This window comes from Sceloporus occidentalis, unplaced genomic scaffold (assembly GCF_023333645.1).
Source record: "Sceloporus occidentalis isolate IW3139 unplaced genomic scaffold, rSceOcc1.0.p SCAF_5, whole genome shotgun sequence".
NCBI classification, from domain to species: Eukaryota; Metazoa; Chordata; class Lepidosauria; order Squamata; family Phrynosomatidae; genus Sceloporus; species Sceloporus occidentalis.
Window position 1 is genome coordinate 166,178,099 of NW_028316985.1, and position 24,504 is coordinate 166,202,602.

The window sequence follows — 24,504 nt, forward strand, 5'->3', positions numbered from 1 at the left end:
GATTATTATTATTATTATTATTATTATTATTATTATTAGATTTGCACAAGATAATAACATTTGATGCTTCTGTTCAAGACATTCCCCAAATCAGAAGAAATGTGTTGTAATCAAGTGTTGTATTTACCATATCGTATTGATGGTAAAGGTCTTTTTTGGTGAGCCCCAACTAGAATAAATCCATGAATCATTATGAAATAATAATTCAACATGATGACAAATTCAGCTAATGTTAATGTTAATGCTAAGGTCTATGTTAGTACAGGCAAACAAAATTTAGGCCAATTTTTTTTAAAAAAAAATTAAATTGCTTGGTCAGATTTATTCCACAGTTGATTGTTTGCTTAGAGAACCAGGTTACTTAAGTAGAGAGAGTATGTTGGAGAAAAGTATTGAAGGAGAATGGGCATTGCCAGCCACCCATTCTGCAGGCTTCACTTTGCAGTCATCATCTGCACAAACTCTTCATAATTTACCTGCCCGTCCCCATCGATATCTGCTCCCTTATCATTTCATCCATTTCCTCATCAGTGAGCTTCTCCCCTAAGTTTGTCATCACATGATGTAACTCAGCTGCACTAATGTAGCCATTTCCATCCTTATCGAACACTCGGAAAGCCTCCCAGATCTCCTCCTTGCTGTCTGTGTCCTTCATTTTCCTTGCCATCATAGTCAAGAACTCTGGGACGTCAATAGTACCATTCCCATCAGCATCCACCTCGTTGATCATATCTTGCAGCTCAGCCTCAGTGGATTTCTGCCCCAGGGACCTGATCAAGTTCCTTAGTGGTGATGGTGCCATCCCCATCCTTGTCAAAAAGGGAGAAGGCCTCCTTGAATTCTGCGATATGCTCTTTGGTGAGCTGGTCAGCCATGGCCTGGTCCAGTTCAGCAAGACAAGCCCAGAGCGTTCAGAGAGCTTTCCCGAGGAGGTGCACCTGCAGCAGCGTCTCGAAAGGGCATCAATTTATTTTCTAAACTTCCCCAAGCTCCATTAACTCACAACTTGGTAAACTAAACATAATGGAGGCATTTGGGGTAGATTTTGTGATTTGGGCTCATTACCACCTTCAAAAACCCAATTGGGGAGCATTCCATTCTCTTTCTTAAGTAAAGTGATACAGAAAACTGCTCCATGGATGCAGAATGTACTGGTATAGGCCCTACTTTTTCTCTAAGGCATGCTGCTAAGTAGTAACTGTGGCCCAGGACAGATGGGCAGGAAGCACCGTCCTCCGGCCAATTCTAGGGTTCTGGAGTGGGCAGCAATTGCATGCTCCGGAACCCTAGGACTTGCAGGCGCCGGCATCATGGAAGCCTCTCATCCATATGAGGGCTGCCATCACAACATAAGTGACGCGCAGCGTATAGACTTCACTGCGTGTTGCTTGCATCACAAGTGCGCCAATGGCGCACTCATGACATGTGCACAGCATCCCAAGAAGACTTGTTTTTTCCGGGTTCTTTTTGGGGCAGAGGGATGCCATGCAGTTTGGCTGCTGCGGTGTCCCTCCACAAGAAAACTGGACGCCTCCAGCCAGGACTTTCAGGGAGGTATGTACCAAGCCTGTGATAAGAATTTTGAGGACATATGTCAGTGTTAATCTGTTGCAGTTCTGTGGCATCTTAAAGATTAACAAGTTTAAATTGATGTACACTGTTGTGGACAGCAGTTCACTTCTAATGCATCTGATGACATGGGTTGGAGTTCACAAAAGCCTGTGTTAGAGTCTTATCTCATGAGAGAGAAAAAAGCAGAAATGGAGCCTCAGAGCAGTGGCTTTTTCCATCCCTTACTGCATGAGGTCATAGTACTTCAGTTCTCTTCCTGTGGGAGATAGTTGTAAAAGTGTGTCTTTTCTCTAGCTGGAAAAATCAGTTCGACAAAAGACTTGCTTTTATGACAGTCTCTCGTGGGACGAGAACTAAAGCACAACAACATCAAGGAAAGAGAAAGCCGTTACTCTCTGGCATTGTTTTTGCTTTTTTTTCTCATGACATAAGGTAGCTAATCTTTAAAATTTCCCAAGACTCTCTTTATTGTTCTTCTGATTATTTAGAAAGGCAAAACAGAGGATGCTTTTTGTCCTGTTACTAACAAACTGGATTTATGTGTATATTTAAAATAGGTTTCATTGTCTTTCAAGGCAGATTCTATTCAAACTCAGGATCCTATAGGACCTACCCACTCATGAAACAGAGCATCCCACATTGTTTTCACACTCTGACCACTCACTAAGGGTGGTATCCAAGATCACCTTGAGCAAGAAGGTGTCAAAATGGGATAGGTGTGCTGTCAGCACCACCTACCCACTGTATTTGCAGAACAGTCACCAGAGAAAACAATGGTCACTCAGCATTCCTTCACTCACTCATTGTTCATTCATTCTCTTACATTTCTTCTTGCAGAGGACTCCTAGCAGAGATAAAATTCTGTAAAGAGCCACTTGGCTCTTTGATGTCTTCCTTGGTTTGGTTTTCAGAGCCAAGGCACTATGGGAAGGGTAACTTGGAAAACTGCCTATTGAAAAGAAAAAAAGTGAATTCCCAAACCGCCACCACCCCACCCCACAGTACCTTGGTTCTAAGGACTGAGCTGAACCAGGTATTAAAGAAACACATCACTCTTAACAGAGTTGGCCTCTGCGAGGAGGCAGATGCTGGGAAATGCAGCTTAATAATGTAAACTTTGCAAAAACAATAGAATCCCATCCAAATTTTTTTTAAATGCTTTTTAAAAATAATTTTAAAAATGACCTTATACTCATTTAAAAGCACACTGGAATATCAACTACAGTGAACCCAAACAACCTGTATGAACAGTGTGTTAGTTGGATTATCAAACCTTTACACTACATAATAACTGAGCTATGGTTTCATTTTAACAGCTGTGTTTTCATCCTCTAGAATCCTGGGATTTACTGTTTAAGAAGGAATAGTTAGAACTCTTAGAAGGTTATTGCATGGGGGCAAAACCGTCCCCCGATGTGTTCTAACGAGCACGAGCGCGGGCACGCACAGAGCGTGATGGGAACCCGATGGGAACCAGAACGCTAGTTTACCGCACGGTGGAACGCCGCCGCTGCCACCGGCGTTCCCATCGGGTTCCTGATGTGTTCCAGGAGGCGCCATTTCTGGGAATGCTTTTGAAACTGTTCCCAGAAATGGCGCCTCCTGGAACAATCGGGAACCCGATGGGAATGCCGGCGGCAGCGGCGGCGTTCTGGTTCCCATCGGGTTCCCATCACACTCCGTGCGCGCCCGCACTCGTGCTCGTTAGAACACATCGGGGGACGGTTTTGCCCCCATGCGATAACCTTCTTAGTTAGAGAACTCCAATGCTTCACTAGACTACAGGATTGCATAATATGCAGGCATGGCAGTTAAAGTGGAATCATAGTGCTATAACTGTGAAGGAGGCCTTAGACTAGGAATACTGAGTCAAATCCATCATCCATGAAGCTTCTCAGATTCCCTTCGGCAACTTACTATCCTCCACATCAGCATACTTCACAGGGATGTTCTGAAGGAGGGCTGTGTCCATAATGAGCTGTAAATCCATCATCCAGCCAGGTTGGTCACCGGTACATCAAGGTCTGACCATATAACACCTGTGCTAAAATCTCTTCACTGGCTGACGATTAGCTTCCAGGAGCAATTCAAGGTGTTGGTTATCACCTTTAAAGCATTACATGGTTGGGCTGAGTTACTTGAGGGAACACCTCTCCCTACATAATTCGCCCCGCACTCTCAGAACATCTGTGAAGAACCTATTAGAATATCAAATGACTAGACTAATAACGACTTCCCATAGAGCTTTTATAGGCATTGCCCCTAAATTGTGGAACGGCCTACCAGAAGAGATCTGTCTTATTACCACCTTAGATGCTTTTAAGAAGGCACTTAAGATGGATCTCCTCTGGTGGGCGTACCCACCCGACCTTGTATAGGAGCTTTATTAAAATGAAATGCTCCACTTCTTTGATTACGATTGCCATGATTGCTGTGATCACTGTGCAATTTTATTAATAATGTTAATATTTTATCGACTGTATTCTGTATTTGTACTTGTACTTATTTTATTGGATGTAATCCCGCCTTGATCCGCAGGGAGAGGCAAGAAATTATTATTAGTAGTAGTATATATAATGATGCAATTCATTTACAGTGTAATGAATAAAATGTAATTGATTAAAGATTCATCCTTAGATTGCTGTTTTGTTGTAAGATTAATTGAAACTTCAAGATCAAAGCACCACTTTCCATTTTTAATCTTATTTGTACAGAACCATCCAAAGGTATACCAACTTCAGCACGGGCAGGTAAGTTCTCAGGTCCAGAATTGTTTGAAATACCAAGTACGTGAATTGTCACAATTTATGTAAACAATTGTGCTTTGGTTATGCCAATTTCTTAATTGTTCAACTGTTCAAGGCTATAATCCTTGTTGAGGTACTACATTGGCATAACTACTCTGATGTAGGTAGAGTTGGTAGAATGCAGAAGCACTGGACAAGACCTGGGGTAAATAGACTTGGGTAAATTCCCACACAAAATTATGCTCAAAATTTTGCAGTCTTCCACCCAGCATCTTTCAGTTATGGATTTGCTGCTTTACAAGGATTAAATGACCTTTGGAATCCCTTTTAACTCTACAAGACTATGATTCCTCCCTCTGCCCACTTATCCTTCGGAAGGTGCTTTTCACTGAATTGCAGCTAGCAATAGCAGCTTCATTTGTATACTGCTTCATACCACACTAAGCAGTCTCTAAGAGGTTTACAACTTTAAGCTAATTGCCCCCAACAAGCTGGGTACTCATTTTAGCAAACTCAGAAGGATGTCAGGCTGAGTTGACCCTGAGCCCCTGGTTGGCATTGAATTCACAACCTTATGGTTTGTGAGTGACTGACTTCAATACTGGCAGATGAAAATTCAGAATGGTAGTAACTTTCATTTGAAATGAAGAGTTCACTACCATGGCATATTACCATGGATCAGCTTATTTGAATCTTCTCCATTCCTTTAAGTAGACTATTGCCCAGTACAGACTGCCACTTTGCGGCTGCCTGGGGCTAATTTTAGGGTTCCAGAGAACGCAGCATCTGCACGCTGTGGAACCCTAACACATATGGACGGTGCCATCTTTACGTGGTGTTGTCCATACATGGTACGCGTGCATGATGCACGTGCGGTGCCATGTCCACACCTTCGGGTGCCACACATGCATCTTGGGAGTGATGACATCTTCCCTGCATGCCAAAAAGAAGACATGGGGGCAGGCTGGAGAGCCCCTATATTATTTTTAATCATAATGTTAATTTTGTTTTCTCTGCCCCAACCATTCCAAAACAGGCAGTGGATCCCCTACAGTGGCTGGAAGTATCACTATACCTGCAGGTAATTTCTTAAACAGTTGGATTTATCTAGACATGTGTTGACCAAGAATCTGCTGCTCCATTAGTCCATGGCAACAGTGTTCAGGGTGGTCTGCTAAAAATAAGGTCATCTTTGATTCTGAAAGCTTCCTGCTGTAGTTACATGATGATGAAGCTAGAACACTGGTGAGCTAGACATGGCTTACATTGAGAGGTTTAAATATTTGACTGTTTAATCCTCTCAAATGGGGATTAGTAATTTCCACCGTTTTCTCTATGCTGTGGAGGGAAAGAAAATTCTATATGTGGTTCTCACATGTTATTTGCACATCCTGAAGAGCTTAGGATAATTATTCTGCACAGAAATATACATGGGAGGGGTGAGGTGGGAGTTTTTGTGTAACCTCCCCCCCACTGTTTCCAGACATACATGTACAGCTGTAATTCTGTTTTATGAATAAAAAGCAACAACCTTGCTTTTCCCTCACAAAAAAATATTGTTTAAATAATTCCAGTGATTTTACAACCAAAAAAACCCTCTAGGGGGAGTTTGTGAGAGACTGCTGTGTTTTATTCAGAAACCAGCAATCTTGCTCAAAATGTGGCTATTTATTTTGTTCAAGACTGCTGGTTATGTGCAGGTTTGTGTACAGGTTTTTGTGTCTGCAAGAATTCTATTTTCTGCTTTAAAAAATCCAGCAAACGTGCACCAAAACATCATGCACAAAAGACTGTTGCACACACACAAATTTATATAAATAATCAAATATGTCCTGAGCAAAAAAACCCAGCAATCTTGAACAAAATAACCACGTGGCTACCTTAAAGCAGGAGATTTTCTACCTAAAAAGTGGTTTGTACAACCCACCCATCCTGACATGAGTCACATGCAAAGATCACATGTGTATTTCTGTGTGTAATAATTTCCTGAAAAACCTCAGGATATACAAATATTGGGTGAAACCTGCATAAAATTGTCACTACTGTGTTATTAAATCTGAGTGTTGGGAACCACATTTTTCAGCAAGGAAAGAAGTAACAATGAGTGTTCTTTCCATGATCTGTGTTACATACGCCTCCTGATCTGTTTGTGGGACTCCTGCTGTTCTTCCTGCTGCTGCTGCCACCAAATTTCAGGAGTGATATGGTGGACCACCTCTCTCTCTCTCTCTCTCTCTCTCTCTCTCTCTCTCACACACACACACACACACACACACACATTTGTTTTATAAAGCAATAGCGTGCACCTTCTTTTCAAGCTGATCAGCACTCCCTAAAGGTAATCACAGAATACATCTTTTTCCTCAAAATAATGTTCACACTCCCACAGAGACTATATTTTAACTGCAAAAAGCCTCTTTCTTTTGTTTTTACACAACCTTTATACTTAGAATTATCCTGTTCCTATTCCTAGGAATAACTTAATTGATTTTAACTAGTTAGTTCCTACCTCTGTATCTGAGAGAAAATCAGTGCATGCTATGCCGAGCTTAGCCATGGCTGAAAGGCAGTTTCTTAAATAATTGAAAAAATTTAATACCACATTTCATCATACTGGATGGGCAGCATGAAATATAAAAGTACTACAAAACCAAGAAAGCAGCAGATCAAGTTTTTAAAGAAATCAAGGCTATGACCCCATGCACTCACTTACTCCGGGCATGACCCACTGATGTCAGTAGAGCTTCTGTCTGAGCAGGCATGAAGGCTCTATTCTAGATACACACATCAAGAAAGAGGTCCTATTGAAGAGATAGGAGTACAGTGTAATTTGAAGGAAAACCTAAATACCCAAGTAAATAAGAATGCTTTTGCCAAGGCAATGCTGGCACTGGTGGAATTACTACTGCTGGGGCATGCTGTAACAGGTATGCCCTGCTCCTGAGAAAGCGCTTTCTCGTGTAGATGACCTTCATTCATGCTTCTGCTGAGAACTTCAATCTCAGGACTATTATTTTAGTTACTTCTTAAGGAATTGTTTCTAATGAACCATGCTAGTGTTGGAACTTGAGCTACATTCCTGTACTGTCTAAGAAAAAGAATGCACTGACATCAAAAACAGTATGGCACTAAGAGTGCAAATCAGATTTGGAATGATTTCCTCAGAGTGCCGTTTACTCATCTTCAAGTGATTAATTCTGTTCTATTGCCTACCAATGAAGCTCTATTATGCCTTGGAAGTGTCTCCCACTAATGAAGGTGAACACTTTTTCATTTTTCAAAATGCTATAGTGGCATTTGCTAATTCATTTTTGCAACTCCCTTGGAACATAAGTGGGTAATAATATTATGATTCCTCCATTACAGAGAGTTAGAGAAGCTCAAAGCAGCTGCAAAGGTTGATGAAAGTAAGGAAGGCAGAAATAAAGAATGTGGACCACTGATGGTAAACATGTGGACCTCCAGCTTTTAATGGACTGTAACTCCTATCACCCCTCATCATTTGCTAAATTATCTGGTATTAAAGGGAGTTGTAGTCCCACGGTATCTGGAAGACCACATCTTCCCCACTGATATAGACATTTGTAGTTTTCCTAGTTCTGGCCTCAGACCTGTGCTGATTATATATATATACTGTATATATATATGAGAGAGAGAGAGAGAACTGTAATCAAACACGTTGGGGTCATTCCCACGTGTAGGTTGAAGCGAATCCTGATTCACTCTCACTGCCTTTTGGAATTTGATTCCAAAAGGACCCTCATACTCACTATGAAAAGGGTTTTTTTTTCTTACCATACAGGCAAAATCTTACATTTTAAATCACTTCATTTTGTGGCTTGATTGTAGTTCCCACTAGCTGTCCCATTTCAGAAGACATATTAATCATTGTGATGTAAGCAGCCCAGACATACAAGCCTGTGCAGAGGGGGGGGGGGGGGCAAAATGGAGGGCATGTCCTGGAAAAGGGGGCGGGGGGGTGGAGCTGGATTTCCTCCCTGCATTTCCCACACACACACACACACGCACGCGCGCACACACACACATATATATAGGCTTGGAGGTGCAGTACTTACCATCTGAAGCAGACACAGAGGAGGCAGGTCCTTTGAGGGAGCCAGGCTTGTGGTTGGGAAGAAAGAGGAGGAGAGTGAAGGCGGCTCACCTGAAGGAGGGATGCTTTGGCAGGAAGGGAACGGTGGAGAACGGCCACTAGAGGATCCCAAGGGCTGAGAGTCCCTCCCTGTCTCCCTCTCCTCTGCTGAGCCTGGCTGAGGGGCAGAGGCTGGCCATGGACTCCTTGGCTCCCTCCTTGCCTAGCCCTGTTCCGGTGTTGGGGAGTCCCCTCCTGGGCCCAGCCCTGGGGATACCATCAGGGCTGGGGCCTTCTTCCCTCCCTTGCCCACTCCCCCTCCAGTTGGGGAGCACAGCCTCTGCCAAGCCCAAGCCCAGACCCAACAAGCCCAATTCCCACAGCCTTGGTGCTGGCTTGGATGGCAAAGCAAGGAAGGAGAGCCCCTTGGCAGGCAAAGGGGGACTGAAGAGACACAAGGGTAGCTCGTCCATGGAGGTGCCAGGGCTGCGCAAGAGAACCACACACTGAGGTCTGTATCCAGATTAACTCAGTTGCACTTTGGTGCCATTGAAATCGAAATTTATATGAAAACATAGCTCTGATCTAAACACAATTAATTTGCTCTGGTATGCATACCCTTACAGTAAGATAACAATTTACTAAAGCCTGAAGAATTTCCCTCCCGAAAGCTAATATTTTCTGGAACATAGTAAATATTTAGTAAACAGGTAAATACTGATCTGCTGGAGATAAATTCATTGAGTACCTGGCCATCGAAAAATTATGTAGACAATTGCCTTGTGATGTTCTGACGCTGCATGTGGCTTTCTAAGATGGTTTTGGAAGGGCTGACCTTCCTCACTCTGTTTCACCAGAATCATCCCTTTTAGTGTATTTTTTTTAAAAAAGCTATTATCTCTGTCCTGAAATCTTCCATGAATACCAACTGATATTTTAAACTGTTCACTGTGTCCCCAGTTTCAATTTGTTAACCCACATTATGATCACCAAGGAATTATCATCACCTTATGTGATGGCCAATTGATGTTATTTGATATCAAGTTGACTTCAATCTAAGGTGACCCTATGAATGAGGGACCTCCAACAACTCTGGTCATCACATGTCCTGCTCAGGTCTTGCAGTCTGCAAACTCAGGACAATGGCTTTATTGATTTCATCAATCCACCTGCAGTATGGTCTTCCTGTTTCCTTACTACCTTGTAGTGGCCAGTCATTAATCTTAATAAAATCAATTTTGGATTTATTTATTTATTTTTATTTATGAACCAGTGTGGCTCTTTTTAATGATTTTGTGATGAGGAAAAATGACATCAAATGTTGCATGTGTTCTTTTTCAGTTAATATCACATTAAATACAACTTCTCCAGCAACCACAACAACACAGCCAACATCCAACAGCAAAAGTAAGTTTTGTATTTTTCATTTCCACTGCTGAGTCCTTGTGGTCCCTTCCAAATCTGATCGAACTCTTTGCAGACAGCCATTTTATTGGTTCTCCTTTAATTCAACATGTTACATCAATCAGCCTTCTGCATTTACCTCTTTAGTGTGAATGGGTGAAGTGTATGAGTCCATTGCTATATGAATTTATTTTTTCCTTGGAAAGCCCAGAAGACATAGTAATTTAGCACACAGCTAAAAAAAACCTGACTTACTTTTGCCGGTTTGAATCCCAATTTGGGTTGCACAAAATGCCACCAATGCCACCAGCTGGGTGCACCTGGGTAGCTTCTGGATAGAAGCTGCACTCAGCCAGATTCTTTTCAAACCCGAGAAGCTCCCGGCCTTACAAATCGGCCAGCTGAGCCAGAAGTTACCCGGGTTGCATCCAGCCGACAGCATCAGCAACATTTTGCATATGATACTATCCAGATGCAGCCCAAATTAGGATTCAAACCGGCAAAGGTAAGCCAGGTTTTTTAGCTGTGTACAAAGTACAACTCCATAGTTACACCCAAAGGCACCTCAATTAACAACAATGTTAGGAGCACATGTTTTCTTTTATGCTTATTTATCTCCCTACAGTAGATTTCTGGTACCACAGAAAAGAAACCCACAAATAGAACTTTGCTGAATTCTTATGCATATATAAATCTGAACAGCTGCAGTAGGCTATGAGGAAAATGTTGAGTTTTTTAAAACTTCCTTTTCATCTTTCATTTTTCTCCAGAAGTCCCAATGGAGGAAACAAACAAACAAACCAAAACAAATGCACTAATATGATTCCTTTTATTTTAGGTCACAGAGTAGTTCCTAACTAAAGGGGATCAGTAGAACACAGGCCCCTGGTGTTAACCTGTACTCAAAGTTAAAGTTTGTGGCATACAGGCAAAATCAAATGAACAAAGACAGGTCTGTCTCTACAGTGTAATTTCAGCTAGTGGCCTGAATCACTATGTGAGGTCAGTTACTTCCCTGCTTAGCACTGACCTACCTAGAACAATACTAGGAAAGCTAAGTAAATGTGCTTACAATCATCTTTTAATCTGGTGTGTATCCACATTGCATGGTCATAGCAGTTTGATACCACTATTTATTTATTTATTTTACATCCTGCCTTTTGCCCAGGACATGTTCCCCAATGGCTTACAAAAATTAAACCAAAGTACAGCTTAAAAAAATGATACTTTAAAAATATGTTTTTAAAAATGTTATAAAACAATTAAACAAAATAAAGATATATTAATTAATAAAAAATAAAACAATTAAACAATTATTTTAGATAACAGCACATTTCAAATCCCATACAAGTCCATTGTGATATGTGAATTGAGCCAATGTCCTGCTACATGAAAGCCTGACAATAGAAAAAGAGCAGAGAGGGAGTCAACAGAACCTTCCATAACAATTATTATTATTATTTCTTACCCACCTTTTTCCATGGATTAAGGTGGGAAACAACAATAATTAACAGATACAACTTCAGTTAAAACTTCAGTTAAAAAGACAAATTAGATATACACATACAAAAATAATCCACATTCAAATTCCATAATTTAAAAATAATCTGAATAAGCATGCTGGAAGAGATTGGTCGTTAATACTGTTTTGAATTCAAACAACATATTCAGCCGCTGAATCTCTTCCAGCAGATCATTCCACAGTCTAGGGGCGGCTGAAGAAAAAGTCATCTGGCTGACATTTGCCAACCTAGTCCTGGCTGACTGGAATAAATGTCTGCCAAGGGACATGAGTGTACAGGGTGGATTATATGAGAGAAAGCGAACCTGTAAGTAACCTGGATCCAAACCATGAATTCCCAAACCATGTGAGAGAATTCCTCAACCAGGAAACAGCCACTGAGAACGCCCTCTCCCATCTCCTCACCAAACATGACATTGTGATATCTTAAAACTCATGCAGGGTCATATAGGGAGATATGGTCTTTCAGATAGCTTGGATCCAAACCGTTTAGGACTTGAAAGGTCATATGCAGCACATTGAATTCTTCAGAAAATGGACAGGAAGCCAATGAAGCTATTTAAACAAGTGAATTAAGAGGCTGTACAGACAGCTTCAGAGGAGCAGTTTGCCGCCACCACCCCTTTGCTCGCTGGATTGGGGCCTCAGCAACTGCACACCACAACCCTGATCCAGCATTTTTCCATCTCCAAACAAAGCAACAAAATTTTGGGAGTGGAAAAAAGCCACCCTTGCTGCTGTGGTCGCATTTTTATTATGTTTCTTCAGCACAAGTTGTCTAAATGCTGTGCCAACAAATCAATGTGGATCTGCCCACCACCTGATCAGCTCAGTGGCTTCCCGGAAGTTTGGGGGTGGAGTCAGGGCATGCGGCATGTGGTTGCCATGTTCCCACACCACCCCGAAGCTGGACCTTTTGGCCGGTCTGTATGTATTCCCCTATAACAAGCCACAGTCAGCAGCCTATCTGAAGCATTTTGAACTTGCTGAAGTTGCTGCCCACGAATCAGCAATGAACCTTGTGCTCTCAATTTTCCCAAAGTGGTGGCCAGTGTTGTTTGAAAATGATTTTCCAATTGGGTATGGCTGGAATATAAGTGTCTATGAAAACATTAATCTAAATCCTAATGGGATGACAACTTTTGTTCATCTCAGTCAAGGTGTTGGTATTCTGTGTGTGACACAGGGTTGAATTCTGCAGTGCTCTGAACACAAATGAGGTGAAGGTAGATACCTGAATGGGTTCATAAAATAGCTCTGTCTGGTTTCCCCTTGCCTTGCTGTTGATTATTTTCTTGAGAAATACATTTTGAGAACAGCATTTAACACACATCTATCCTAAACATCAGCAGGACCAGCTGAATCATCAACACGGAATCCTATGGCTACTCCAAAACCTAATTCAACTGTAGCAACTGCCGGTAAGACATCCCCTTTCTGCTCTAATTTTTGACCGAGTATCAGCAATGGAAAATCTTCAGCAATCATACAAGAGTTTAGAGTGGCACTTTTCTTCCTGTATTGCAATGTCTTGTTGCAGCCTTAGCAGCCCTGTATGCAGTTGATCTGGAAAGAAGGAATTTTTATATAGTAGTACAGTCGGCCCTTCTTATACATGGATTTTATACACGGATTCAAGCATCCACAGTTTGAAAATGTTAAAAAAACGTATAAATTTCAAATATCAAACCTTGATTTTCCATTTTTTTTATAAGAGACACCATTTTGCTAGGTCATTATATTTAATGGGACTTGAGCATCCACGGATTTTGTTATCCACGAGGGATCTTGGAATCAAATCCCAGCATATAACAAGGGTCCACTGTAGTAGTAGTACGAATGCATTCAAAGACATGGGTGTGCCACTACAATTGATAGTCCTGATGAAGAATATGTACCAATGACAAGAAGTCACCATCAGAACAGAATTTGGGGAAACATAGGGGTTCCCAGTAGGCAAATGGGCCAGGGAAGGCTGCATCATATTTCCTTACTTGCTTAACTTATATGCTGAAAACATAATAAGAAAAGCAGAATTAGAATCAGAAAAAGGAGGAGGAGTGAAGACAGGAGGTAGCAACATTAACAACCTACAATATGTGGATGACATCATAATATTAGCAGAAGACATTCAGTAATTAGAACAGTTAATAAGGAAGGTCAAAGATGAAAGTGCAAAGGCAGGTCTGTTGCTGACCATAAAAAAACCAAAAATAATGACCACAGAAGAAATACGCACATACAATCTAGACAACAAAGAAATTGAAATAGTTAAAGAATTCCCATATCTAGGATCAACCACTGACCAGAATGGAAACCGCTGTCCAGAAATAAAAAGAAGACTAGGAATATGAAGAGCAGCTATGAAGGAACTGAAACTGTTATACTGAACAGCAAAGACATACAACTGAGCACTAAAGTCAGAATCATTCAGGCCATTGTATTCCCAATTACCATGTGAGAGCTGGATAGTGAAGGAAGCAGACAGAAAGAAAATCAACTCATTTGAAATGTGGTGCTGGAGAAGAGTACTTAAGGATACCGTGGACAGCCAAGAAGACAAACAAATGGCTTCTTGAACAGATCAAACCAGAGCTCTCCTTGGAAGCAAAGATGATCAAGTTGAGACTATTATACTTTGGTCACATAATGAGAAGGCATGGATCACTAGAAAAAACAATAATGCCAGGAAAGGTAGAGGATAGAAGAAAGAGAGGAAGACCACAAACCAGATGGATAGATTCAATCAGGGGGTTATGGGCAAAGGCTTGCAGGATCTGGGCAGCACAATGGAGGATAGGGATCCTTGGAGATGTCTCATCCATGGGGTCGCCGTGAGTCAGAACTACTACAAAAGCAGTAGTAGTAGTAGTAGTAGTAGCACTGTAGTGAGTAGGAAAAGACCCCAACTGCAAATTTCAAGTTGACTGCATAACGAGCCATGAAATTTGTCTTAGGTGGAACCAGTTCCAAAATTTTCAACTTAGCCCTAGGATTATTACGTATTTTTCCTGCTGAAAAAAGAAATGCACAAGGTGCAATTAAGAAAAGAAGCTAGCATAGTATAATGGTTAGAATGTCGAACTGGGACTAGAGAGATCTTGGTTCGATTCTTCACTGAATCATGAAATTTGCTGGGTAAATTTGGACTAGTTACTGCCCCTTTGCCTAACCTACCCCACAGGGTTGCTGTGAGGATAAAGGCATAGTCTGTTTTGATTTCATTGGAGAAATAAGTAAGTCATTAGTCCAACCCCTTATCCCTCAGTGCACATCCCAGGTAGCAATAGCAATAACATTTCTATACCACTTAATAGTGAACTCAGCATTCTCTAAGCCATTTGCAACCTGTAGGCCAATTGCCTCCAACAAGCTGAGTATTCATTTTATCAACCTACGAAAGGATGGAAGGCTGAGTCAACCCTGGAGCCCTGGACTAAATGCACAATACTGTGGCTGCAGAACCAGCATTTAATTACTGCGCCACCAGGGCTCCTGGTGTTATAAGGAATGTTATAGGGGGCCCAGGATGGATACTATAAAATATATTATACTATAAAATATACTATACTATAAAATATACTATAAAATATTAATCTGATCCTGACTATAAGCAGTGCTTCCTGCCTTTGAATGATTCCTCCTCAGCTAGTACAAAATACCTGATTTATAAAAGGATAATAAAGATTAAGATCTTTATTAACTGCCAGCTTTTCTGTTGTGGACATGCGTGCATTCCTGAAGACAATCTGTGTTTGCAGACATCAACAGAGCACTTGGAGATGTGTTGCTGCCAACTGAAATGGGGCTGCTGGAACACAGAATACTGTGGGAAGGTGTTTCAGTGAAAAGCTGAAGTGCCGATGGGGGAGGATATCGATGTAATGTCCAAGCAGAAGGGAATGGAAAAAGATTTTCTAAACAGATTGCTTTACAGTAGAGTTACTAAGCCATGGTTTGGGCAGAAGGTAGATCTGGGTTTACTAGTAAATTTCTGCATGATTTGCAGGAGACTGGCAGGTGTTTAACAGCTGTAGCAAATAAATGACCTCCTCCTTCCCAGCTCCAAATGAACCATCTGGGATTTCAATGCATAGTGGTGTTAGGAACTAAGCATATCTGTGTGCCTGGCATCAACCCATGGCTGAACAGAACAAAAAACTGGAAAGCACGTATTCACAGTAGAAGAATTAAAAGAAACAAAGTCCCACATGCTGTGTGATGGTCCCAATACTTTAATATTTTAAAAAGCCCAATACGTTTAGGTCTTGCCACCAATTGGCCTTCTTCAGGGGCTTTTATAAAATAAATAAAAGTACATTTATTATATGTTGTGGTATTGGGGCAACACATAAATAACCTCTAAATCATAATTACTTTAAAATAAAATAATTATCATATTTATACCGATTACCAGAAATTTCTGGAGCTGCAGTCTACACTCTCATCAAAGTGGTCACTCTGAGTATTAAAAGAAAAGGACTAGGACTACCAATGGGTTCATATTTATGGATTTTTTTTGTAATGGGTTTATCAAAGAGAATTTCAAAATTGCACAGACAAAAATGGGAAATATATCAGTGGCATCACTAGAATTGGTGTCACTTGGTCTGGTAACTCATGCTGTCACACACGCCCCATTGACCTCCTCCCATACTACAATCCTACAGAATCCTTAATAATGTTTTAGTACCAATTTACTCATAAATCGTAATTCCCATATATCATAGAATCTAATGGTGATAGGCATGACATAAACAACTGACAAAATTAAAAGTATCTTTAAATTACAGTATGATATGCACAGAATAAATGTGTTTACATATACATAGTTTCATGTGATTAAAGTGAAAATTTGGTAAAATGTGATGTTTTTGAAGAACATTTTAAAAATTAAAAAATAAATTTTCAAATTTTAAATATTATTTTTTTTAAAAAAAACTGTCCTATCCTTTCTCCTTCCACTGACCCTCACCCCACTCACACCATCTCTTCAGCATTTTATAGAGATACAGGTAAATGCAACAGCCTGTTTCTGCCAAAATACAGGTGTTTGAGGAGCAATAGTGTCACCCCTCTCCCTTAGAGTGTCACCTGGTATGGGCCACACACCCCACATCCCTGTAGTGATGCCACTGACAAAGCAACATCAAAGTGTGGTCAAGATGGCAAAAGTTATTAATGAGGAAAAATACACAAGCCAGGAAATGTTGCAGCAGTTTGCTTTTGCCTAAGCCTACTGAGAAGGGCAAATCTCAACCATCCTGATTTCTTGGAGTGCAAACTACTTTTGCACTTTGAACTCAGTTTGCAGCAACTGATGTAAGCTGAGGACAAAGGGAGAAAGAAGTAGGGGAAAGACAGAAGGATTTCCACTTATATAAGAGGAAGAAATAATTAAGACTAATCAGATCCCATGCTATTTAGGGCTCCAAACTTTTTAGTTCAACAAATGAACCTGTAACCAATAAGGATGCAACAACACTGGTTTTTCCCCCTGTCCAGGAAAGCAGCCAAACGGAGAAGCTGATAACACTGAGGCAGGCAAATGCTAACAAATACAAAGCTTTGCAGCAGCAATGATACATATCTATGAGCACAGTACCAGTCCAATGTCCAATAGAGCAAAACCAGAAGCCAGTCCAAGGTCCAGGGTTCCGGAGAGCAGGTCAGTGAATCCAGTCCAGGGTCAAGAGTTTCAGAGAGCAGGTCACCGAGTTTAGTCCAGGGTCAAGAGTTCTACATCAGTCCGAGGTTTAGGAATGAAAGGGGTCCGGCAACAATGTCTAAGAGAGTCAGAGAAAGAAGCTTTCGCCAAGGAAAAGAGATAGACTCTGACGGGGAGGCTCAGTGTCTCACAGGTGTTTATATTAGGCCAGCTCCTTATCACAGCTGTTTGGTGATTAGTGAGTGTTTCTCATATAACCTCCGGTAATGCCGGAGGCACGCCCTTTCTGTCCTTCTTTGGCTGAAGGTAGGTACCAGTTCGTCCTGCTCCTCTATGTCTCCCAGGCCTGGACTCTCTGCCTGGGAGGAGGTTGGGCTGCTGAGGCACAGGCTCTGCTGAAGCTGGCAAAGCAGAGCTAGGGAGTGGCTCAGCCGACTCTGCTGGAGCTGGTAGAGCAAAACTAGGGCCTGGCAGGGCAGAGCTGGGGCCTGGCTCCGTCTCAGGTTCCACCTGCACCTGAGGGACCAACTCATCCTCCTCCTCCGAGTCTTCAGCCTGGCTGGCCATGATACATACAGTACACACATGCCTGTCAAGAGTCAAGATAGGCATAAATTTCTCTCCTTTGGATTCAAATATAAATCAATGTAATTCCCGAACTAATCTCTCAATCAGAACACCATTATCCTTTTGTTTGTGCATTTCTCTGCATTGAGCATTATGGTTTTCTGAAACTAAAAAACAAATGAGTACATTAGAAGATAATGCTTACAAAAATATGTTGCAATTAGGATAAATTGAATATGCATTAAGGGGAACTGCATCCCCCAGCCTAACATCACATTCCCTCTACAAACAATCATTTCAGATCTCTGGCAAGAGCCATGTATATCTCTCCCAGCAGCCTGCTGGTCTGTGAGGAAAAGAAAAGGAGAAATATTTCAGAGGAAGGAACTGGCAAAACCACCCCTGTGTATTCCTTGCCTAAGAAAACCCTATGAAATTCGTGGGGTCATCATAAGTCGACAGGTACTTGAAGGCACATACACACAGAGGGATAGGAAAGGGGATGTTAAAAAGGAGAAAGGATATATTAGGAAGAATGATGTACCTGGCTACCACTGGCTCTGCCGCAACACACTTTCAGTCATAATTCTATCCAAGGAGTCGTGGGGCTGCATATAAAGAAATTGAAAGAGACAGGAGAAGTGAACAAGGCCCTCTAATGCTTTGTTTACTCTTTGACTCCCTGAAGCACCTTCCTTATAGAAGAGAGAGTTGTTTGGCAAAATGAATACAATTTAGAATAAATTTTGCCTGCAGTATTTTTAGCAAGAATGAGTTGCTTTGTTGTAATCTACCTCTTGGCTGGAGGGATTAAAAAAATATTAAATGGCTTGCAGGTACTTTCAGACCTTAGAAGTTGTAAAATAGAATTACACATCTATCTGTAATGAATTACTTCCCCACCCAGATCCAAATAAAGACAATGACATTACATTTCAAAAGTAGCAACAAAATTGGTATGGAAGTTATTTTGCTGGGGTGACAAGTAACAAAGAACCAGTGTGATGTAGTAGTTTCAGTACTGGACTATGACTTTAGGAGACCAGGGTTCAAATTCCCCACTCAGCTGTGGAAAGTCGCTAGCTGACCTTGGGCAAGTCATACTCTCTCAGCCTCAGAGGTTGGCAAAAGCAAAGTCCCTCTGAACAAATCTTGCCAAGAAAACACAGGATCACCTTAGGGTCTTAAATGGCTTGAAGGCACAAAACAACAATAATATCAAGTAATAATTTCCAGCTAGTTTTCAAAGTTGCTTTTAATGGGTATTTTGAAGCATTGTGACAGGAATTGTTCAAGTTTCATGCATTTTAAAAAAACTGGATAGTTTATTTAATCTAATTTATTTATTTAATTCAAGAGAGTTAACAATAACAAAAAGGAGAAAGAGGAACAAACTTTTCATACACTGTAATAAACATTGGGCATAAACTGATTTCAAAAAGTAATTTTCCTAGCTCTGGATAGGTTATTTTTAATTTCAGTAGGGAGGCTGTCAGAACTGTTTGACCTCTCCCCCAATTCAGTAAATCAGGCTTCTGTGGATGATAAGCAAACTTTATTTCTGAAGTCGGAGAGATGTAGCCAGTAAGGCATTTTGGAAGAACAAAAGATCAAGCATTCCATCTGCCTTGGTCCAGACCTCAGAGGTAGAGAAGAACTGCTGGACTTGATCCCCTCCCCACCACCTCTCCCTTCTCCTTTTGTGTCATTTCTAACTAAAAGTTTGTATGTACAGCGCTGTGTAAATTTACAGCGCTTTATAAATAAAGGTTAATAATAATAATAATAATAATAATAATAAGCGCATGTACACTGAATAAAAGCACTTGAAAGACATAGCTCCTCTTCCCAAATTTGGTGGACAAAAGTTTTACAGTTCTCATAACAGTAGCTGAGCAGTTCTCAAAACAGCTAGTATACTTTAAAGTTTTTTTTTCCCTCTTCATATTCCCAAGTCATTTTGGTCCATTAAAGCAAGTTGATAACAGAAAGCTAACAAGCACCAAATCCACTCACACATGCAGCTGGCATTCATACACACAAACTTCCCTTTGAAGGCTAAGTGGCCAAACAGTCTTTTCCATCACACTTTACACTGGATCGTTAAATTCATTGAAATTGGGATCTGTAAAAGCCATTATCAGTTTCTCGGTTACATATCGCTGATCGTCCTCATACAAGCTAAATGATAATAACATGATTAACCTGCTCCCCAAATCTGTGTCCCACAAACCTTCCCCTTCATTGTGAATACATTTCAGACCTCATACACCATATGAACCACTAAGAACACTGAATCATAAAATACAACAATCAAGTAAAAGCAAACACATCAAATAACAAGGACCTATTACTAAGCACTCCCATTGCAGTACATACAAAGTCCCTTTCATATCACAGTATAGCCATATTAAGCCACACAGCATAGGTATTACATGTAGCATATTGGTCAGGACAAAGCCATGGCAGCATATCAATCAGGACAGAATCATGGCAGGATTAATCCAATCCTGACAGGTGTAGGTATGTATTTTTTTTCCTTAAAAGAATATAGGTGTGGGTCAGAACGTCCAAAATGGACAGTCTCCTGGCGCCTAGCTTTGGTCCGCAGGGAAGCTGCAGCTTCCAGACCACAGAACTCCCCCGTGGCGCACTCGTGATGTCATAATGGCACCGCAACGTGCAGACACTAGGCATCCGTCACATAATAATGGAGGCGCCCATCTGTACAGGGTGCCGCCATTTTGATGCCCTCATCATGTGCGAGGGGTGAGGGGTGTCTAGCAGCACCGCCCCTCACACATGACAAGCGCATCCTATCACACCTGTCTGGACTGGGCCATAGAGACCTTTTTAATGTTACTTACACCATCATTCTAAGTGATTAGTAAATCACTAGGTAAATCACTTTCATTAGTAAAGGCTTGCATGTATATGCTGTAGTTCATACTTCAAAGTTAAGTGATATGACTACCAGTGTCACATGGGGTAGGTCATTGCAACTGTACCATTTCACACCAAAAGCAGGGCATTGCCTGTTTGAATAATACCATACTCTCTAACTGTCCTGATAAATCCTCTGATTTTTCTTTTTCTTATCTTCTTTTAAAAGATCCCAGTTTTTCCTCTCCTCACCTCCTCCTACTTACATTCTTTGTCCTCAACTTACTTCAGTTAGTGCAAACTGAGTTCAAAGTGCAAAAGTAGTTTGCGCCTAGTAGATTCAGGAAAAAGCAAACTACAAACTGCAGCCTCTCCTAGCTTGTGTTCTTTCTCACTAATAACTTTTCCCATCTTGACCACACTCTAATGTTGCTTGGCTACACATGTCCTATTTTAATCTCTGAAATGTTGGAGGGTATGTACTTGCAAAACAATGTCTTGCATTTAGAAAAACTAGCTTGTTTGTGTGTTATGGACACCAATGGTCTATAACAACAAAGATGCCTTTTCTCTGGCTGTCCTCAGCCTTAAAAAAAACTGTATGTGGTTATGATCTGTGTATCATTTTGTTGCATGGCAAAGTGCTTCTGCAGTGACTCACCTCTCAATCTAAATTGATTTGCCACATGCTGGTAGGAGTCCAGTCTTATGGAGGGTTTCCATGGAGCCATCTGTTATTGACATGGAAATTCTAGATAGAATCAGGAGTTCTTAGGTTTTATAAAGAAAAGGAGAAATATACCATGCATGCGGCTGGAATGTGGCAATGGATAGATTGGTACTAAGACTTTACTGAAGTCTGCTAGTCGTAAAACGAAGGAAATGAATGCTGGGACAATGTTGCTGTTGAAAGTACATTCATTTCAGTTCTTTTCTTGCAGACAAAAGTAACAAGACAACAGCTAGGCCTGATATCCAAAACAGTACAGTGGGCACACCACAGAAAGCAACTGAAACTACACCTACAAGTAAGTGGTGACATATTTCCTGTTCCTAAGAGAAATAGCAAGCTATTACAAAACATAGTATTGTAGTTCGTTTTGAATCATCTATTGACTCCTGCACACCTGGTGATTGATCACATTTCTTATTGCAACACAGCGATTGAAAACACTTTGTGAGCACATCAACAAACATTGTATAGTTTTTCATCCCTGTCTTACACACATGGAGCAGCAATTGTGGAGACTGACTGCCTGAGGCCTACAACTGAAAAGTGCTTTGCAGGGGGGAGTGGAATCATCAACACAGCCCTCTTACTACTGTATGGTCTTGTGCATGAGTGTGGACTTCCAGACATGATAACATGACATCAGATGTGGGTTAAAAATCATCTTCAATTAAGGATATGTGTGGCTGCTTTCTGGTGGCAATTCCCCGACTGCGGAACAGTCTGCCCTTCCAAGTAAAACTAGCCTGGCTCTCTCCCTGTTGTACTTCCACCAGTAGGTACAGACCTTGCATTCAGGTGAGCTTTGGCAATTGGATGGGTGCTGAAATAGAGACTTTTAATGGGATATGCCAGCATAGTGTAGTGGTATGAATGTTGGACTTTGACTCTGGAGCCAGGGTTTGATTCCCTGCTCAACCATTGAAATCTACTGAATGACCTTGGATGAGTCACACACACTACAGGAAAGCCAGTGAAAAGTTTGCCTTAGGGTTGCTATAAGTTGGAAAGACTTGAAACTACAGCAGCTGTACTTTTATGTGCTTTTAGTTTCTTTTAAATGTATAATCATATAATTATATAATGCAAGAGAGCCAGTTTGGTAGAGTGAGTGGTTTGAGTGTTGGACTGCAGATCTGGAGACCAGGGTTGGAATCTCCACTCAGCCATGTAAACTCACTGGGTGACCTTGGCCAAGTCACACTCTCTCAGCCTCAGAGGATGGCAATGGCAAACCTCCTCTGAAGAAACTTGCCAAGAAAACCCCATAAGTCAGTTTTTACCTTAGGGTCTCCATAAGTCAGAAATGAAGATACACAACAAAAATTATAACTATAATTATAATGCTATAATTATATAAGATGTATAAGCTCTTTGTAGCTTTATTTGTACCTGTCTTTTTAATATTATTGGGAAGCACCAGCAGATTTTTCCTTCCCTGTTTTCATGCACAAGAGCAACATTCAAGAAGCATATGAGGAAGAATATGATCAGGGCCCAGTGTTAGCCCCTGTTAAATAGGTCTTGCCCAGACCTTATATAAGTTATTTTTTGAACTACAACACCAAGTTAGCATGGTGATGGATAATGGGAGCTGTACTTCCGAAAAGTAACTTTTCCAGATTGTGGGCTTGCCAAAAATAGGTTAATCTGCACTCACTCCACACAGGTTTGTTTATTCATGTCATTTGGAGAAGTGAGGAATATAAAGCAGCATCTAAAATTCTGAAGAAAGCAAATACTGTTTTTTCTGGCGTATAAGACTACTTTTTAACCCAGGAAAATCTTCTCAAAAGTCGGGGGTCGTCTTATATGCTGGGTGTCGTCTTATAGGGCAGGTGCTGAAACTTCTGAACCAGACTGGAGAATCTGCGGTCGCCGCATATGGTGGAGGGAGCTCAAAAACGACCACGGCCGCATCCCCACCGTATGCGACAATCGTATGAAAGCAGCTACTGCTTTGATAGTCTTAGAGACAGGGAGGGCTGGGCAGGCAGGGAGAGCTGACCAATCCAAGCAGGCTTTGTATACAACAAGGTTTCCTGCTAAGTAACTGCATGTCATTTGAATTAAAATTACCATATTGAAATTAAATCTGATTTTTAAAATTTTTATTTGGTGTGCGTTGGAAGAGGGGTAGTCTTATACGGTGAGTATATCCCAAACTCTATATTTTAACTGGGAAAGTTGGGGGTCGTCTTATACACCGGAAAATACGGTATATTAAAAAATGAGGTCCAGAATCCTGTATGGCATTATGAATGTGTAACCTGCAATTGCATATTCATGACTGCTAGGTATTTACAGTACAATCCCAATCTGCACATACCAGGCAGCAGCCACTGCGATCGATGGGGTTCAGTTACCCTGCTGTTCCTACCCACCCATCTCATACAAGCAATCTCTGGAGCAAGGAGGAAGTGCAACAATGACCCTGATTCTGCCTATCCTACATCAGAATTTAGTGTGTAGTACTGTAACCGTGGTACTTGTGCATACGTAAGAGCTACACAGGATTCCAGCCAATGTTTTCAATTTAGTTGACATCATAGCATCACTTTTGAGCAATAAAAGGCAATGGGGTTGTTCCGATTTTAAGAATCATTTCATTTGGTTGTCATCCAAAGGGAAAGAGAGAAAAGACACAAATGACAGACTGCTGAAGTTTATTTAGTCAAAGGACCATTGAAGGATATGATGGAGGAAGGTTAATCTGTGGTCGTTTTCTTTTGCACCATCTGTTTGTCTGCTAACTATCTACTAGAATGAGACAATTAGAAATATGCACATCAGCTATGCCAAAAAAATGTAAGCCCCCCCCCCCCACCTACCTTCATAACTCACTGCCCAAAAACAACTTATTATAGGCAATATTGTCCTTCTCATTTTTCAATCTTGGATCTGGACGTTGTCCCAGATTCTCTTTACAGGGCATCTGTCCCACTTACTCACAGTCCCCAAAGGATTGTAAGACTGGCTAGAAAGAATTGGGAAGTCATAAAACATGTATGAAAGATCTGTCAATCACTGCCTGTTTCTTTGGCTTTGTCAGCTGATGAAACTGATGTAGTGTAATTGCTCACTGCCTGCTACTTTCAGAGAGAGGTATTCAAGATCAATGGTACTGTTTACCAAATGTGGCATATCATTGGTCCAAAATGGATAGAGTGACAGAATGCTTTTGAGAGAGACCAGTTTTGACTCTTGGGGAGAAGGATCTCCTGCTGGGCAGGGAGGATTAAGAGCACAGGAAGAGAAGAGAGACAGAGGAGGAAAAAAAGCCTGGGATATGCACTTTAAGGAGAGGTGTTTAGAATT

The 24,504-nt window shown here is 41.1% G+C and overlaps 1 protein-coding gene and 1 pseudogene across 5 annotated transcripts in view; one reads left to right on the forward strand and one right to left on the reverse strand.

Moving 5' to 3' along the window:
* Nucleotides 1–24,504, forward strand: part of EMCN (endomucin) — a 74,134-nt gene that overhangs the window by 16,045 nt on the left and 33,585 nt on the right. For 4 of the 5 annotated variants that reach the window (XM_089526063.1, XM_089526062.1, XM_089526064.1 and 1 more), the window contains exons 3-7: nucleotides 4,287–4,322; nucleotides 5,356–5,400; nucleotides 9,754–9,819; nucleotides 12,688–12,759; nucleotides 21,398–21,484. In XM_089526063.1, coding sequence (XP_089382189.1) covers nucleotides 4,287–4,322; nucleotides 5,356–5,400; nucleotides 9,754–9,819; nucleotides 12,688–12,759; nucleotides 21,398–21,484 — 306 coding nt within the window. The remainder of the gene's footprint in view (nucleotides 1–4,286; nucleotides 4,323–5,355; nucleotides 5,401–9,753; nucleotides 9,820–12,687; nucleotides 12,760–21,397; nucleotides 21,485–24,504) is intronic. The other variant, XM_089526067.1, reaches the window with a different exon arrangement.
* LOC149313100 (calmodulin pseudogene) lies at nucleotides 309–875 on the reverse strand (annotated as a pseudogene).